Source organism: Eschrichtius robustus, chromosome 2, assembly GCF_028021215.1.
Source record: "Eschrichtius robustus isolate mEscRob2 chromosome 2, mEscRob2.pri, whole genome shotgun sequence".
In the NCBI taxonomy this organism is placed as follows: Eukaryota; Metazoa; Chordata; class Mammalia; order Artiodactyla; family Eschrichtiidae; genus Eschrichtius; species Eschrichtius robustus.
The window spans coordinates 91,547,166-91,565,397 of record NC_090825.1 but is presented as its reverse complement, the minus strand read 5'-3'; the positions used below and the strand labels follow the sequence as shown (position 1 = coordinate 91,565,397).

At 46.6% G+C, this 18,232-nt stretch overlaps 1 protein-coding gene across 2 annotated transcripts in view; it reads right to left on the bottom strand.

The window, feature by feature from the left end:
* MCC (MCC regulator of WNT signaling pathway) overlaps positions 1-18,232 on the bottom strand; it is a 424,188-nt gene that overhangs the window by 35,704 nt on the left and 370,252 nt on the right. For both annotated transcript variants that reach the window (XM_068535717.1, XM_068535718.1), the window contains 6 exons: positions 15,597-15,743; positions 14,612-14,701; positions 13,374-13,522; positions 9,023-9,163; positions 6,316-6,419; positions 3,036-3,219 (listed from right to left, as the gene is read on the bottom strand). In XM_068535717.1, the coding sequence (XP_068391818.1) occupies positions 3,036-3,219; positions 6,316-6,419; positions 9,023-9,163; positions 13,374-13,522; positions 14,612-14,701; positions 15,597-15,743 (815 nt within the window). The remainder of the gene's footprint in view (positions 1-3,035; positions 3,220-6,315; positions 6,420-9,022; positions 9,164-13,373; positions 13,523-14,611; positions 14,702-15,596; positions 15,744-18,232) is intronic.

Below are 18,232 nucleotides of genomic sequence, written 5' to 3'. Positions count from 1 at the left end.
GAATTCTGCCAGCTGGCTACAGTGGGAGGGGAGGGGATTGATGGAGCCACATAAAGCTCCAACTCAGAAAGCCTCTTGTCTTTCTTTCTTCCATAATCTTGACATGTGGGAATAGCTGAGTGGAATGGCGAGATTTACAAACAAAATTAATTATTATAATTATGAAAGCATCTGGTGGTCTGGGACTTTTTTTCTGAGCCACACTGAACATAAGCAGTCTGGCTGTATCAGGTCCCAAGAATGTGTGTTGCCACATGAATGCCTGTAACCCCCTCTCCGAGCTGCTCTGATTTGGGTGGGAGTGTGAAAGGGAATTTTTAAGGAGAATTGAGTAAAATCTGAGCTAAAGGTCTCTGTACTTTGATGCAAAGATCCATTGAAGGGCTTCCCTGGTGGCGCGGTGGTTGAGAATCTGCCTGCCAATGCAGGGGACATGGGTTCGAGCCCTGGTCTGGGAAGATCCCACGTGCCGCGGAGCAACTGGGCCCGTGAGCCACAACTACTGAGCCTGCGCTCCGCAACGAGAGAGGCCGCGACAGTGAGGGGGCCCGCGCACCGCGATGAAGAGTGGCCCCTGCTTGCCACAACTAGAGAAAGCCCTCGCACAGAAACGAAGACCCAACACAGCCAAAAATTTAAAAAAAGGAAAAAAAAAAAAAAAAAAAGATCCATTGAAGACTGAATTTAGTTCAAGGGCCATTCTTCAGTGAGGTCATCCTTGCAAATTGCAACTATGTTCTGAGTTTATGTCAACCTGCAGAAGGACATTACCTAAAATTAAGCTTCTCTAAGAAACCTGTCTCAAAAATCAAGGCTCATCTATACATTAAAATATTTCTAAGAAATATTCACAATCAGGGTCTCCACTGAATAGCTGGTGAGAAAACATTCCCACTCCTGACTGGCTCTAAATTTGTCTCTGATTTAGATTAAAACAAAATTATTTTGAAGGTGGGGAGGTATGAGCAAAAGATCTGTAACACACCCCTTATAAGCTACTGAAATGGTACACAATTCCTGTCAACCCAATTCTTGTGTTCACTAATGCAACAGAACAGTATCATTGACAACGTGAGAACTACATTTTTATGCTAAATGAAGGTGGAAATTATAGATTATACACACTGGGAAAAGTCATTAAGAAGAGCATCTGCTTTCTGTGTTTAAACAGAAGAATCTGGTTTTAAGAAAAAAATAAATGATAATCTGTGCTTCCCTGAATAAGACAATTGTTGCTGCAGTCAAGAGGAAATAAGTCCCTTGTGTTTGTGGGCACCTGGCCAAGTACATTACTGGGAATGTCCCCTTTCCTGAGGCACCAGATCCAGGACAGTTAAATCTGCACTTAGGCAGATGGCTGGGTCCTACCAGTGGGAAAGACAGATGGGACCATTAAGTTTCTCTCAGGTACCGAAAAAAACATCAGCATTTCTCCTTTTGCTCTTAAGATTGAATCCACCCTTATGTGGCTTTGGTCACTTGACCTGCAAGCAGACACTGTTTTTTTTTTTTAATCATGAGATCCAACCTGGCCTAGTGAAAAGAATAATATGCTTGGTGTCAAAGTCCTGGGCTCAGGTTCTGATTTCCCTCTTATCTATCAGCCATGTGACCTTATTTAGGCAAGTCACTCTCTCACCTCTGAGCCAAGGTTTTCCCACCTGTACAAATGGGGTAAGTTACCCTTCCTGTCTTTTGTGATTTGGTTATCACATGACAATCTCTAACAAAGTACTTTCTAGACAGAACTGGGATATAAAGGGAAGGCATTCTATTTGCAGCAACAGGGATGGACCTAGAGATTATCACACTAAGTGAAGTCAGACAGAGAAAAACAAATATATGATATCACTAATATGTGGAATCTAAAATATGATACAAATGAATTTATTTATGAAACAGAAATAGACTCATAGACATAGAAAACAAACTTATGCTTATCAAAGGGGAAAGGGGGTGGGCTGGGATAAATTAGGAGTTTGGGATTAGCATATACAAACTACTATATATAAAATAGATAAATGACAAGGTCCTACTGTATAGCACAGGGAACTATATTCAGTATCTTGTAATAAACCATAATGGAAAAGAATCTGAAAAAAAATCCATATATGTATCCATATATATGTATCCATATATATCCATATATCCATATATATGTATCCATATATCCATATATCTCTATATCTATATGAATCACTGTGCTGTACACCAGCAACTAACACAACATTGTAAATCAATTATAATTTTACAGAAAGAAAAAGGGAAGGCATTCATGTTTTTAGGAGTTTTGGTGGCAAGAAATGAGAAGGTCATTAGAAAAAGTTTCATTCTGACCCTCCACCCACATCCAATAGAATCCAATGGCTTCCGCAAATTATGCTTAGCAAGGTGTTCACTGCTTTCCTCCTCATCTTTTTCAAGTACCCACTTCAGTTTTCTAGATCCACAGATACTGAACTTGAACCCAGGTTCATGACTAAGTGTCTGCTAAGCACACGCTATGATTATGCATCACTCTACAAGGCAAAGAGGTGGGAGAAGGGAAGTCTGTTGCCTGAGAGGGGCTTACAAAGGGCAGAGGCACAAGAGGAAGCGAGAGAATGGAGCCTGCAAATAGGATGCGGTCTGGGTCTTGGGTGCTTAAGGACCATTTGCAGCACATGGGCCTTCTTCACCGCCCCAAATGCTTCTTGAAAATCAAGGACTGTAACGAAATGGAGGGTAGAACCAAAAGGGGGAAGTGCACCGGACAGAAAGGTAGGTTTGGGTTCCACCTCCTTGCGCAAATCACCCCTTCTCTCTGGGCGGCAGTTCCCACACTGGTAAAGTGAGAAGGCGCTTTCCAGCTCTCCCATTCTGATTCCCTGACTCTAATTCCCGGGAGCAGGATGCAAACTGGGGGGGCGGGGGGTAGAATTCTGTCCTCCCGCAAGCCTCACAGTCCTTAAGAGCCGGGTCACTGCACGCCAAGCCTAGTGAGCGGACTACCCGTGGGCACGCATCCAGCTCGCGGCAGAAAGGCCGAGAATTACCTGGTGTGGCTGTTAGAAGACAGGCTCTCCCAAGGCTGCACACTGCAGCCGGCCACAGCAAAGGCTCCCCCGCAGCTGCCGTCCAGCTTCATGAGCAGGGCCTTGGCGGCGTTCTCGGCTGTCTTCCGGCAGTCGTGAGCTCGCTTGAGCATCTGAGTGATGTTTTCATCCCCTGACGGGTCTCCTGCATCACAGGAGAAGCCAATGGGTTAATCGGTGCTGGTCTAGATGAGTGAGTCTGGATAATCAGTAGCCAGTTACTCGGGGTGGAGGTGGCGCAGTAGAGAGGAGCCCAGCGGTGGATGCCAGTGAAGAGACGCGCGTCCTGGGCCTGGCTCTTCACCGAGAAACCGCACTGAGGAAGGCATCTTCTCTGCTCTGGCCTCCACGGTCCTCCCCGACAAATGAGGGGCTGGCCAGTAGGAGCTCTGAGGTCTGTTTCCAGCTCTAACCTATGATTTTCTAATTCCCCAGGCTCCTGGCTGCTCCCCACGCTCAGCCCCAAGTCTCCTGTGTGGCCCTTCTCCCCTGCGCTGGTTGGTACTTCCCTGTGAACGAGGCCAGGGAGAAACTGAGGCCAAACCCTGCGATCTCTCCACGAGTCTGCAGCTTTGCTTAGAGCTTCGTGCAGGCACGAGACACAAAACTAATGGTTAAAACGAGACCTTGAGACTGGCTCTGACTGTCCTCTATGGACGCTATCCCTGACCTTTCTCTCTGAGCTGGGTCATGGCCAGGGGCGAGCTCCCCTGCCTCCAGAGGCCAGGAAACTGGGCTGGAGCAAGACGTCAGGGCCGTGGCCACCACCACAGAGCCAGACAGGGAATTCCCAGCCCAAGACAGTCACTTTCTTGTTGTGTTTTCAAAAACCATGCCGGCCAAATAAGTCATTGGTTTGTTACCTCTGCGGCCCAGACCCATGATCTTCCAAGTACGTATATATGAAATCTTATGCCATAGCCTAAGATACAAAACTGGCAAATGTGGAACTGGTTGAAGTGGGCAGGGGTGGGGGGCATACACTCAGCTTCTCCACCCTCCACGCCCACCACTGAGGCCCAAAGAAACTCCTCCAGCTTCCCAGGCACAGTTTGAAAAGCACTGGTCTAAATCATCTAGAATGAATGCCTGTGCAGTCAACAAAGAAAAAACCCACAATAACTGACACTGTGGGTAAATGTTACAACTAGTACTTGCTTCCCTGTGCAACTACATGGCACGTTAGGGCAGGCTGACAGGTCAGCAGCCGTTGTCAGCAGAATGGAAGAGTGAGATTTAATAGGGAGCTGCTAAAAAGTCAGTCAACGCTCTGCTTTACAGAGGAGGGGGAGGAAACGTGGGTGTGCGTGTCCCGCAGGCTAAGATTCCCTGGACCTCCCTCTGGCCACTTCTCTGACAACTTTCATGCTTTTTCTCCTTCCCCAAATAAGATATTTTACATATGTCGCACCAACTGACTGCTCTCTGAATTCTGAAGAGGCGTATTACTCACAGCCCCATTTTATAAACAGACCCATGAGCTGCCCAGGATTATGTTAATACAAGGCATTTTATTATTGATTTTAAATATTTAAAATGCAGATTTATTTAAGTCCTTTCAGCTCCTACCAAGTAACTGTGCTGAGTAGGTACAAGCCTCATAAAAGGTACCTTTCAAGGATGCAACAGTTTAAGACATTCCTCTGATACAAACTGGAAATAAGATGATTGATTTTTTTCCTTTAATTGATCATTTTCCTTAATACTTACAAAAAAAAAAAAAACCTGACAGCAGGCCAAGATCATTTTAGAATCTGTTTAAGAGGAGGAATAAAGTTTTATGGTTTGGTTAAAAGACCCTGAAAAATGAGGTTCCTAATGGAAATGCTGGCAGAGTTTCTACTTCTGGGCTGGGATGGTAATCCTATTAAAAAAAACAACAACAACCCAGAAATCCCAGAGATGGGGGTGGAAGGATGGTCACCCATATAAATGGAGGCCTGCTTCCTCGCTGGGTGACTTGGATCTGAAGCAGGAAATTAATACCCAGGATACTTCATTCCCTTCAGGCTTGCTTCAGATCCCTGTCCGTGTCAACACTGAAGGAGGAAAAATAGGTGAATGTTCAGTGCAAAAGCTAGAGCCCAGGCAGGGAGCCAGGAGCCGGCAAGGAGGACAGGGACGCATCCTGGAGGTACCCCGACGGCGACCTTCTCTGCAAGGCGTGTCCTGGAAGGACTAGCTCTAATGGGGGCTCACAGTCCGCGAGGAAAAGCCAGTCCACGACAGGTGGCCTGGTCTCCAGCCTGCCCACACCGCCCACCTTTGACTCTGGAGTGGTCTGCTCAGTTTTCTGTTTCCCTGCCATGGCTTCTCGGGAGAAGCCGCTGTCATCAGGTGTAGGCTGAGGGAGTTTGCAGGCCTCAGCATCAGAGATGGCAACCTCTGTCCCTGGAGCTCTCTTTCCTCCCAAACACTATTTCCACTGCCACTGCCCTCATGTTATCTCAAGGCCCAGAGCCATAGTCACTGGTGAAGTTTTGGCAGACGATGGTAACTAGGATGCCACACTCGTGTCTTTTTCAGTTCATAGCCCTTCTAGTTACTCAACGGGGAGGGTCAGCAGTGGGAAGCGGTGTGGATCTGGAGGGAGGAATCACGCCAACAGGACGCATGACCCCTGGGGTGAGGGAGCGGCAGGGCGGCGAGGTGGGCTGGCAACGCCTCTGCTCCCCCGCAGGGGCAGGCCGGGGCTCCCGGGGCTCCCGGGGCTCGCACTCGGTGAGGCTGACAAGAGCAAGGTATGAAACGTTCCTCTGCATTCCCACGACACCTGGAGACCAGGTAGGGGGAATCCACGCTTCCAACCTACTCAAAGGAACAAACGTGGAGAAAAAGCACAGCCAACAAAAGCAGCCAGAAGAGGCAAAGGCCTTGTGGGCAGCAAAGGGACCCTCAACAACCAGCATCAGAGAGAGGCTGCGGGAAAGCTGGTCCCTTTCATCGTGAACCTGGGCCTCCCACTCCATCTGGTTCTACTGCCAGCCGGGGAGAGTATGTTTCCTGAGAGGGTTTGTTTGTTTTAACTTGTCTGTAATGCTGTTTCCACTCCAGTTCTTGCTGCATTCAACATAAACAATTTACTCACTCAGTCACGAGGAAAAAATGAAAAACACACTTGACAAGGGAATTTCATGTTGTCGGGAGGCGTGCCAATGCCAACAGCCGAGATGGGGGCAGGAGAGCAAGAGAGGTGGGGGATGAGGAGGAAGGGGGACGGAGGGACTCTGGCCACACTTACCAGGAGACGACCCCACACCAGCCGCGCGGAACTGCCCCAGGATGAGGCTCTGCTCGCTCTCGGCCAGCGCCAGGAGGAGTTCATAGGCTTCGATGCACTGCTCACTGAAACAGAAGCACACGGCATCCTCAACTCGGGCAGAGGACGGCGAGCCTCTCCAATGCAGCGCTGTGCCCGGGGTGGGAAGCAGCTCGGGACCTGGCTCTCAGCCTCGCCATCCATGTCAGCAAGGAAATACCCAGGGATACTCCTGGCCAGAGCCAGGGTCTTGCTCTGTCATGTGGCCCCCTCCCCTGCCCTTTTTTTTTTTTTTTTTTAAACTTTAAACTAGGATCTAGAAAAATACAAGAAAAGCAATAAAGACGAGGGAGGCCAAGTCTGTTGGCCCTTTGATGATCAGCTCAGAGGGAAAGGTAACACGCTCCTGACAGCCAGCCTCCGAGATGCTCTCCAACCACCCTGGTCTCTACACGTTGCTAGTCACACCCTTGCATAATCTCCTTCCACGTTGTTGCAGGGTTGGTCTGTGTGACTAAGTGAATAAGGCAGAAGTCATGGGAGGTCACGTCCGAGATTAGGTTATTAAAAAACTTGGTGATTTCCATCTTGGTCTCTCTCTCTCTCCTCCCTTCACTTTCCCTCTTGGATCATCCTCTTTAGAGGAGGCCAGCTGCCGTGCCTTGAAGACTCTTGAGCAGCCCTATGGAGAGGCCCATGTGGTTAGGAACTAAGGCGCCTAGCCAACAGCCAGTGAAGGACTGAGGACTCTACCCAAAGCGTCTCTGAAGCAGATCTGCCAGCCCCAGTTAAGGTTTCAGCTGATGCAGCTCTGGCTGAGAGCTTGACCAGAACCTCATAACAGACCCTGAGCCAGAACTACCTAGACAAATCATTCCCAGATTCCTGACCCTAGAAACTGTGATGTAATAAATAGTCATACAATAATAGGTAATTCATATAAGCACCCTAGAAAGGGGACTGTTTTGACCCAGACCCGCCTGTTCAATAGAATGGCTACTAGCCACATGTGGATATTTAAATTGAAAAGAATTTAAGGTAAATAAAATGAAAAATTCAGCTCCTCCGTTGCAATAGCCACATTTCATATGTTTAACAGCCATGTGTAGCTAGCAGTTACCATGCTGGACAGCACAGAAAACAGTTCCATCATCACAGAAAGTTCTATTAGATGTTTGTACGACTGTTCCATGAAACACTCACAAAACCTCTGACAAGAGTTTGGGTACGGATTTCTAAGAGGAAGAAAATTAGTCTCTCTTTGGGTACACCAGGTAGAGGATCAAAGAGCAACCTCTTGAAAGCCACTGCTGCCTGTGACCCCACATGGACCACGTCTGTACTGGATGGAGTGTATGCCTAATGCCTCAGTCATCCTGGCCAGATGCCTGCAGTAGTGACATTCCCCCCGAAGCAAAGAACTGATTAGCTTCTCCAAGCTGAGCCGGGGAAATGTTGCTTTACTCAACACTTAGTCAACAGACTGTTTTTTATTGTCTTTACTTTCAAGTTCCTTTACTAAGAGATAAGGAAAAGGGCCCAATGACTGCCTCTGGGTACCGGCAGCTCCTCCTCTCAAGGGCAGTTGGTCTTTCAAGTTAGAGATGCTGGGACATTGTTTCTTCTGTACGGATGAAAGGCAGACTGCCGGTGCAGAGCGGCCTGTTTCAAGAGTTGTCATAGACGATTATCTGTTTGCTTAGCTGTGTCTGTCAACTAGTAGGATTGCTTTCTTGCTTTGGTCTCCTATATTTAGGTTTGATATGTTTTCTGAAGAAGCACTGTTTCTTAAAACAATACTGAATTTTGTAAAGGATGCCAAGCGTAATATACAATCGCTACTCTGGGACTTCGGTAAATATGCCTACGTGGTGACACTAATAAATCTATGAGAACAATAAAGCATAGTTTCGTAGCTTTTACCAAGCAGTAATTTAAAAATAGATAAATTCCAAAGCCGATGAAGCTGAAAAAAAAGTGGTACATTCATATACCACTTGCTCATCAATGAATGAATCATATTCATTTCAACTGGTTTGTTTTTATGGGAAAAAACTGGCAGCATGCCTGAAGAGCCATGAAAATATTCATACCCTTTGACCTATAATTCCTGCTTCAGGGATTTTATCTTGAGGAAAATACTCACAAGAATGAAGGTTTTTGTATTAAATTATTCACCATAGAATTATTTTCAATATCAAGAGTCTGCAAAAGTCTAAATGTCTTTTAGAGAAATGAGTAATAACACCACATGAACTTGATGTAGGGGATACAGCCAGTCAAAATAAATGGAGACTTTTAAGCAACATTACAAATCTGTAACAAACTGAAGGAAGAGAACGCACCAAATTTACAACAATGTAAAATATATATGAATATGAATAAAGACTGGGAAAAAAAGATTAGAAAGAACAAGACTTGAACATGTAACACAAAACTTGATGTTTTGAGGGATACTACTCGAACAAAATAATATTTAAGTTGACCATGCAAACAGAAACATACCTGTTTACTAATACCATACGCATTACCCTTATTTTCTTAACTGCTGCCACCAGGGTGCTAATTGATTTTCAATATATATCACACTAGCATTTGCTGGTTATGTTTTCTACTTTCATGCAGAAGCTTGCTATGGATGCATTTCTAAACTAAGGTGGCTATTCGCCCGCCCCGCCCCACTTCCTACCTGTACTGTAGGGCCAGCCTCAGCGCGGTGGCATTGGATTCGTATTTCCCCACCAGCATGCTCATTCTCTCAGCATTGCTTTTGCATTCTTCCAGGGTTATGGTCAGAAGGTCATTTTGGGATTTGAGGTGTTCGATACGGCTACAAAGGAAGGAAAATCACGTTCACAATTTTACACCAGGATTACAATGAATTTGCCAAGATTTTAGCCATTGACTCTAGAGTCCGGCCAAAATGCATGTTGGATGTGAGCTCGTCAGATGTTTTAGTAAATGTAACTGACGAGAAGTAATAAAGGAAGAAGCTCAAAGCTGAAGAATCACTAAATTCTGTGTGAATGAGAAATAAAAAATAAACTCCTGGTTATTTCCCAGCCAGCCACAGACGAGCCATTTGCTAGGTACTGCACTAGGCTCTGGAGATACACCAAGGAAAGGAACCAACCACGTGACCTCAGGCCCTCATGAGAGTTACAACTGGTATGCTTCAATGAACCACCCTCCACAGGGACAAATGAAATCACAGTAATAGCTACCATTTGTTGAGCCCTTGATCAGTAACTCTCCCAACAGCCCTCTGAACTAAGTATTATTATCCCCATTTCTCAGAGGCGGCACGGAAAGGGTAATTAATACCTGGGATTTGAACCAGGCACTTTGACCCCAGATCCTTGACTCAGAACACTCACTACGGACCAGGAGCAAAAGATGACTCAGTGAATGAACAAGAAACTGCACTTAAGGGGCCTTTGAATGGCAACTGTGGATTGTGTCCAAAGCTCCTTCCAGAGCTTGGACAGACCCCTAACTGCTAACTACTGGTAGGATAAGTGGTGGGAACTTTAAGTTTTGCAGGAATCAGAACTGTACGTTCAGGGCAAAAGTTCATGGCAAAGTCGGAAAGCAAATCAGAAAAACGTTAAGTCTTCAGCCTCTCTGTTTTCTGTCCCGGGACACTGATGATCTGGATGCAATGATTCATTTCCCATGGGACATGCCCATCTGTAGTACTCTGACCACCAAGTCTTAAAGAGACACAGGATTTCACACACACGAAATGTTAAGGGGCCTGGAAGTCATTTGCGTTGAGGATAAATCTTAGGGGCACGTATCTTAGAGCAGATTATGGAGACACTCGCCAACGCAGGACACGTCCGGTGAGTGTACAGCTAAGACCGCTGTGTGGCTTTGGCAACAACAAGGTCAGTTCAACATAAGGTGTTACAAGGACACAGTCTTCTGTCCTTGTTCACGTTCAGACTTCTTCAAACAGTCCCCACTCTCTCGTTTACTTCTCAACTTGCTCCAGTTACATTCAGTCCCTACTAATTAGATGAAACTGTTGACTCAGCTCACAGACCTCCATGTGGTCAATTCTATCTTAGAGGCCTTCTCAGGCAGCACCCCTGTAATCGGGTATGGCTTCCTTCTTGAAACGTTCTCCTTTACTTGGGTCATGATAGGTGTCTTACTGGTTTTCTTCCTACCCGCAAGGTCATTTCTTCTGTCTCCTTTGCCGACTCCCTCTTCTCTATAAAATCTGTGAGGGTTGATGTTCCCTCCGGACTCCATCCTGGGCCCCTCCCTCTATCAACACTCTCCCCCTGGGGGTGATTTTATCCAGTGCCACAACTTTAACAGGCATTTATATTCCCATTGCTCCCAGATTTCTTGTCCAGACCTCTCTCCTGAGTGCCAGTCTCACATATCCAGGGTTTGGTACGGACACCTCCAATTTAACATTCCCAAAGGGGACTCTTGATTTTCCTCAAACCTTATCTTCCTCCATCTTCTCCATCTCCGTAAATGCCACCACCGTGTACCCAACACCACCAGTAAGACAACTGAGACTCTCCTTTGAGACCATCCCTTTTTCTTACATCTGTGGGTTTTTACCACCAAACATATACTGACCCCTTCACATCACCACCACCTGGGCCACTGCAAAACTGGCTCAGCTTCCACTCCTGCCCACCTCTTTCCATTCTTCAGACCTGAGTGAACTTTCAAAATTTAAATCAGATCTGTTCTTCCCCTACGTAAAACCCTTTAACAACTTCCAACGACACTTAGAGTACAGAGTAAACTTTGTCCATGGCCTCAAAATCTGTATCCCACCCAGCCCCGCCTATTCTGCCACTTTATCTCATGGAACTCCTCCTTTCACTCATTCTAGTTCAGTTCCATTGGCATTTGGGCAATTCTAACTTCATGCCAACCACTTCCCAGCCTTGAAATTGGTAAGGTGGCCCATAAGTCTCTTCCTAGTTTGTCATATGGCTGTTCCTTTTTCCCCTGAAAACCTCAGTTGACATGTCCCCCCTTCAGAGATGCCTTCCCTGGCTGCCTACTAAAATCAAGCCTTTCTGTTATTCTGTCACAGTGTCCTATTTATGTGGAGCTTTCTTACGCTCTTATTTATTTGTCTGCTTTTTGTCTAGCTCCCTTAACAGGATATAGCTCCATGAAAGTGGGGATCTTGTCTGTTTTACTTTCTTTTGCATCCAAATAGTCCAGCATATAGTAAGTGCTTAATACGGATTTGTTAAATGAGAAAGCACACTTTTGAGCAGACATGACACCCACCCCTGCCCCCCACACACAAACACAAGTTAAAGGCTGTAATATTTTTGGAGGGTAATAGGACTCTAACTTTGAGATAGGTAGTTAAATAACAGACACCAGAACATACTGGTAGATTATTTACAAGAATTCCCATGTTCTAGCAGTAGCTGTGATAATACAGAAAACAACGGAGGTGAGGTAGAGGGGCAGGGGTCGATCAGCTGGGCTATTTAACAGCTCTGGACTTGAGGCAAGTCATTCAAAGTCAAAGCCTTTGTTTTCTCATTTGCGAAATGGGACTATTCTGCCCTCCCAAGTTGAGGGTTAAGAGGTTGTCAGTGGGAGCCTTTTGTAAGCTGTGAAACTCCATGATAACGTGAGCTACAAGCACCAAATAGTTCCCCCTTCTTTGGTCTCTCCTAGGTGCATATAATTGAAGAGAAAGGAACCTCCCCTCAAATTCAACGACAAAGCAGGCTTGTTAAATCCCAGGATCTGTAGAGAGGAGATCCTCACTACACAGAGGGCCCCTGAAGGCATCTGACTTCATTAAACTGCAAAGGGCATATCTGATTCAATTTTTAAGCACTCCTCTGCCAGTGATACTGAGAGGGCTGCTTTTTTACTGCTACAAGGCAATCATCAGGATTGTCACTCTTAAGTATTTCGGATTTAATAAGGAAACCATTTAATTTCAAGATTTAAAATGACCTAGATAGCCGTATTTCCTTGGTTCTCAAGTGCTATATTAAACAGCTTCAAATCAGGGAGGACTAACAGGGTGATTCAATTTATTCAGGTTTGCCATACACCAGGGGAATGGCATCCACATTTCTTACTGGTTAGCTCGTAAACCTTTCCAATTCTGACTGTGCTCTCCCACTGAAGATTGTTAGGCCAGGGCGGCCACAGCACACTTGGATGCCATCACTAGTCCATTCTGCCGCCGCGGAGCCAATCCTGAGTAGTTGCCGTGGCTTGGCCCTGGTCCTTCTCTTTTGCGTTTTTAGCAGCTCTCTTTCATTGCCGGGACAACACACAAGCCAGTCTTTGCCAAGAGGCAGGAGGACAAACTCAAACCACCTCTGGCATAAGATTTAGGAAGAACCCATAAAACTCGGTACACACAGTTAAATTACTCTAAGCAGGGCAGTTAGACCTACTTAGATAATCAGGACTAAGTGGGATAGGATGTAGGGATGGGGGGATGTGCACATTTGCACAAAGCATAAATAAAATTAGGCAACCCTCAGTTCGAGCAGGGAGGGTTAGGCCAGCACGCCTGCTCCATCGCAGGAGCGCCTTCATCAGATTGCTTCTGCTGGCTCCAGGCACCCCTGGGTGCTCAGTCCACATCCCAGAGCTGCTCTCTGTGGTTCTCAGCAGCTCAGGCTGCATGCTTGGGAGCCATCTTGCCATCCTGACCTACTTGTCATTCCATAGGGACTGCTCCCGGGACTTGCTCCTTAATTTGCTAGGGCCGGTGCAAACTGAAAAGGTGGGGCCCCTGGTTCATAAATTATTAAGAATGTAAAACAGTGACAGCAGAGCAGTAAAGCAAGTGTGGGATCCCTTTAAGCACGAGGCCCTGTGCGTTTGATGACAGGTCACACAATGCCCATGAGGCCAGCCCTCCTGTGATGAACAGGATGGTGGAAACTCCCCACCCACCAGCCTGACAGCATCACTCTATGGCACAACACATAAGCCAACCTGAGTTGATCTTTGGGAAGGGAAAGGAGTTGCCCCCGATGCCGCCATCCAAATATGCAGAATTTTCTCCTTACCTATTCAACCGTTCCGTTTCCACCTCAAACTCCCTAATTTTGCTTTCCGAGATGGCAGATCCATGGGAGTAGAGTGTCTGGAAGATCTCTTGGATGTTGGAGCAGTCCTGAAGAGAGTGGGCCAGATGCTCCGCCACACTGCTGGATACCTGTACAGGTGAGCATTAATCCCCCTCTGGACAGTGCCACTTCAGGGACGCTGGTCCCCAGGCATGCTTTGCATGCAAAACAATTTAAAGCCAATGTTCCTTGAGAATCAGGCACAGGAGATAGCTACCCTGATCTTTCTCAGTTTGTATAATATAATCCTAGTATAAAAAGTTAACTACTGTGAAACAGTACATAAAACAGTGTCAAAATGCAGTGGCATCTTCTAAGCTACATCCTGGGCAGCAGGCATGCGGGATCATGAGTGTTTAGAGACCTAAAATTTTGGATATTAAACAGAGTCTGGACATCCTTCCCCCTTCCGAAACCCCCTGCCACCCCCAGACTTGTCTCCGGCTGTTGTAGTTAAGGGGAGCGTCCCACTCCTTTACGTTCATAATTTGGCTTTGGCATGGAATCTGGGTGCGTGCAATTTCTGCCCAGCACAGAAGTCTAAGATAGGGCCTTAAGAGTGCTGTTCAGGTTTTCCCCACCCCTGAGGATCAAATAGCTGGATTTCCCAGCCTTACCCCAGAATTCTAAACGACATCCCCAGGGAACTGAAATTCCCTTTTCACCATTTTTCAGCTTACAGCCCCACAGGGTTCAGGGCTCTACAAATGAAAACTCTAGTACTGAGCTGGAAGGTTCTGGTCTGTCACAGCATTGGCCACACTTCAAAGGTAGCAATCATCCTCACTGGAGAGCACCTTCCCTTTCAAGAGGGACGTGCAAAAGGTAAAGTTCTCTTAGAGCTTCCTGACTCACTCCGTCTCTGGGGAAGCAGGGTGATATAAAGCAGATACTTTAAGACTTTCATCTACATTGCCAGTAACCAGACCTAAATCATTTCTTTCTGAATGGTTTCAGCTAGAGAAAAAAAAAAAATCTCCCTTAAAGCTGAAGAAGTGATTCACCACGTGCAAACCACTATACATTTTCATCTGATCTTTTGGAAGGAAATCAGGTATGATTTCTTATTATAATTAACTGGTTTACTGCGGGTGAACTTTGGAAGTTCTTCTATCATGGATAAACCACTGTGTAGCTTTACTGGGTACTTTGTTGCCTTGCTTCTCATGAACACTCACCCCTATGCTGCTGATTTCTGAGCCCAGGACTGGCCGATCAGACGATGAAGATTCAGACCTGGTCTTTGATAGCTTCACTCTCTCAGCAATCTTAAAAAACAAAACAAAAAAGTTTCAAAAAACAACACGTAACTCCCCATATAAACTGTTGAGACTGTTTATACAGGGCAGCTACTCTTTAACTGTGGCAACTAAACTGATTCATCGAGTCTTAAAAACGACTCACTTGTCCAGTTTTTCTGCTTAACTCACGGTTTTTCAACCTTAGCACTTCTGACATTTTGGGTTGGATATTCTTTGCTGTAGGGACTGTTCTGTGCATCATGGGGTGTTAAGCAGCATCCGTGGCTTCTAGCCATAAGATGCCAGTAGCACTCCAGCTATGACCATCAAAAAGGTGTCCAGACATTGCCAAATATCCCTTGGGGGACAAAAATCACTTCTGATTTGACTTGACTTAATAAACTTGATGGTTGAGAACCAACCTTCTTGCGGAGACTGGTAGGGCTACCGGGGAGAGGACATTATCATTTGAACAGTCTATCTAGGGTAGACTCAACTTAGGAGCGGGGCGGGGGGTGGGGGTGGGGGGGCTGTGGCTGAGAACGGAGGGGCTACTTCTCACAGCTGCCAGGGCCTGCCCATCACAATCTGTTTTTCTGCTGGCAGGGCTGTCAGTCCTGTGAGCGGGGAGATCATTGGTTCATTCCTCAGGGTCCCCTCCTGGGCTGAACCTTGATCCTCGAGAGCAGCTCTCCACCCACCCCTCGGCACTGTAGAGCCTGACAAAACATCTCACTCTCCACAACGACATGTCAGCTGTGACACGCTCCAGCTGGCTGATCAATGAGAGCTGGTGTCCAGCCTGCAGCCGAGAGAGACTTAGAACATTAATGGGTTATCTCTGCCTGCAGCTCCAGCACAGGAGACCCCCGGGGGCCGGCCGAGCTGACTGCACGCCTGCACAGAGGCCCCGGGAGCTCACCTTGGCGATGGGGACGTCGTTGCTACTGCTGCTCGTGCTGAGCTCTCCGGTGCTGGGGTTAACAGGGCGATTGGCGGAAGCGAGGCGGCCAGGGCTGGAGGGCCCTGTGGCCTGCACGCTCTGCAGTCTAGTTTGAAGCTCTCGAACCTGAAAGAACAACACCTTTAGATACAGCGGGTGGGTTCCCCGGCCAAAGAGCAGAACAGCCAGATTAGGGGAGGGGAGGGCAGAGCTTTCATTTACGTTAAGAAACCGGCTTCCCTGAAAAGCTGAGTCGGCTGAGCCCACATAAAATGCACTGTTGTTCTTAACTAGTCCGCCACGTGCTGGCCAAGTATCTGTTCTTCAAAAGTACGAAAGGAACATGTTTCCTAAGGCACTGGAAGCTTCCAGCAGAAGTAGAATGACCATCTTTGAGGGATGTTTGTTCATTCAGCCTCGTGTGCCTGACACACATGGGCACAAGGGACAGAACCCAGGATGAGATCTGTACTCGCGTGGACCTCGGAGCTCAGCGGAGAGAGACAATTTCAACACAAGCGCACGCGCATGCTATAGATATCTATCCAGAGTTTGCAGGAAGCAGGTAAGGCGAAGAGAGTGACTCCACCTGAAGTCATTAGGGAGCCATCCTTGAGGAGAGCCTCACAGGTGAACAGGGCTTAACGGATGAGATGAGTAAGGGGCTGGCTTTGGTGGTGGGGTGGGGAGAGTAGCTTGGATGACACACTGTGTCTGAAGAACTGCAAGTTATTCAGTGTGCACAGTGTAGGAGAGAGACCTGTCCTGGGAAGGAGGTGAGGCTAAGGTGATGAGGCAGAGATGGTACCCACGGCTTCTCTCCAAGGGACTTCGAGATGAGATTATCCTGGGGACAGTGGGAAGGAATATCTAAATAGCCCTTCGGTACAGAGAAACACAGGGCCCTTTCAATTACATTTAGAACACACATTTACCTGCACAGAATTTAAATGTCCAAATCCTGCTTCTCTATGGTTACGGCTCACGGACTTCCAAAGAGAGACGTGTTCCAAGCAAGTGAAGATGATTGTTAAGAAATTGGTCTCTCTGATGACCTTGATCACGGTTTTATCATTACGTACAATGTCTATCTTAAAGGGCACACTGACTGTAGCATCCAAGGGCCCTTACAAATGGGCAACAGACCCCACTGGGAAAAACTGGCACCAGGACATCTAAGGCAGGGTTTCCCCAACTTGTCAGTGTACCAGAATGTCCCAGAGGGCTTGTTAAAACACAGAGCCCAGGGTGCCACTCTCAGGGATTCTGATTAGTGGGTGGAGACCAAGCCTAGGAGTCTGCGTATCTAACAAGCTCCCAGGAGATGCAGATGCCAGGCCCCGGTTAAGGGCTCGCACCTTGAGCAGCAGTGACCTAAGGAACTGCCAAGGCCACATGGTACTTTAGTCCGCAACACAGAAGGAGCAGGGCTGCACCCCTGCCAGCCCTGACGCCAAACCCTTCCAGGCAAACCCTTCTCTAAAAGCGACTGGAGAGCTTTTCATATTCAATATCTTGCATGTCTATACCCTGCTAAATTGGGAACCAAAAGTAATTGAAATTTCAATAATTCATCAGCATATTAGAAGCCAAAATAGGAAAATTCCCTCGGAGAGAACTGCGTTCTATGGTGAAACAGCTCAAAAGTGCCTAATAGCTGGCTCTGCTGTGGCTTCCAGTAACTGTGGGTTAACAGAAATGTGTGTCGTCCTCATAAAGGGCCAGACACAGAGCTGCCCTCAAAATAGTTTAAAGACTAGAAAAACACATGCCTGTCAAAGTCAAGTGGTATTGCTGGTGAGAGATTACAGGGCTCATTCTCGAATGGTCCCGATAAACTGTGCCTCTCTGTGCCCCATGGCAGAGGGACAGGACCCATTTTTCCATCAGGCCAGCTTCCTGGCACCGGGGAAACCACTCTGGTAGAGACCATGGATTTCAAGTTCTACCACTGTGAAAGTCTGATGAGGTCCTGACTAATCAACAATGTTAACACCACTCCCAAATCTAAAAAGTGTCTGAATCATTCCCAAAACAATCAGTGGTCTGGGGTTCCTAGAATCTCAACTGGCCCACTCATCTCTCTTTTTTAAAAAGCAAAAATGGCCCTGGGCATTTTATAAAAGTGTCATTAAAACTACCCATGTTATAAAAAAAAGTTTCTTCTTCTAATCACTAAAGTCAAACATGTCCACTGTGGAAAATTTAGATGACACTGAAAAATGAAGACAGAAAAAGTACCTATGTTCTTTCTTACTCTACAGAGACAATAGCTTCTAGTTATTTTCCATGGTGTGCTTGTGCATGGGCACGCATGCTTCAAATGATTTCTAAATCTAAATACCCATTCTCATATTAAAAGCTCTGGACACGGAGAATGTCTTTGAAAACTAAAGGATGATAAACATGTTTATTTTGGTCTATGCTTTATAATTTAATGATCATGGTTAGGCAGTGAAAAAAATCCAGCTGAAGGGGGTGGAGTGAGTCTGTCATGGGAAGAAAGAGAGACAGCTGGTTGAGTTAAATAGCCTCTCTCTTCTGGCTTGGGAGGTGGGGTCTTAATTTAAATGAATAAATGCACAGAAATGAAGGCTGTAACCAATCTGCTGATT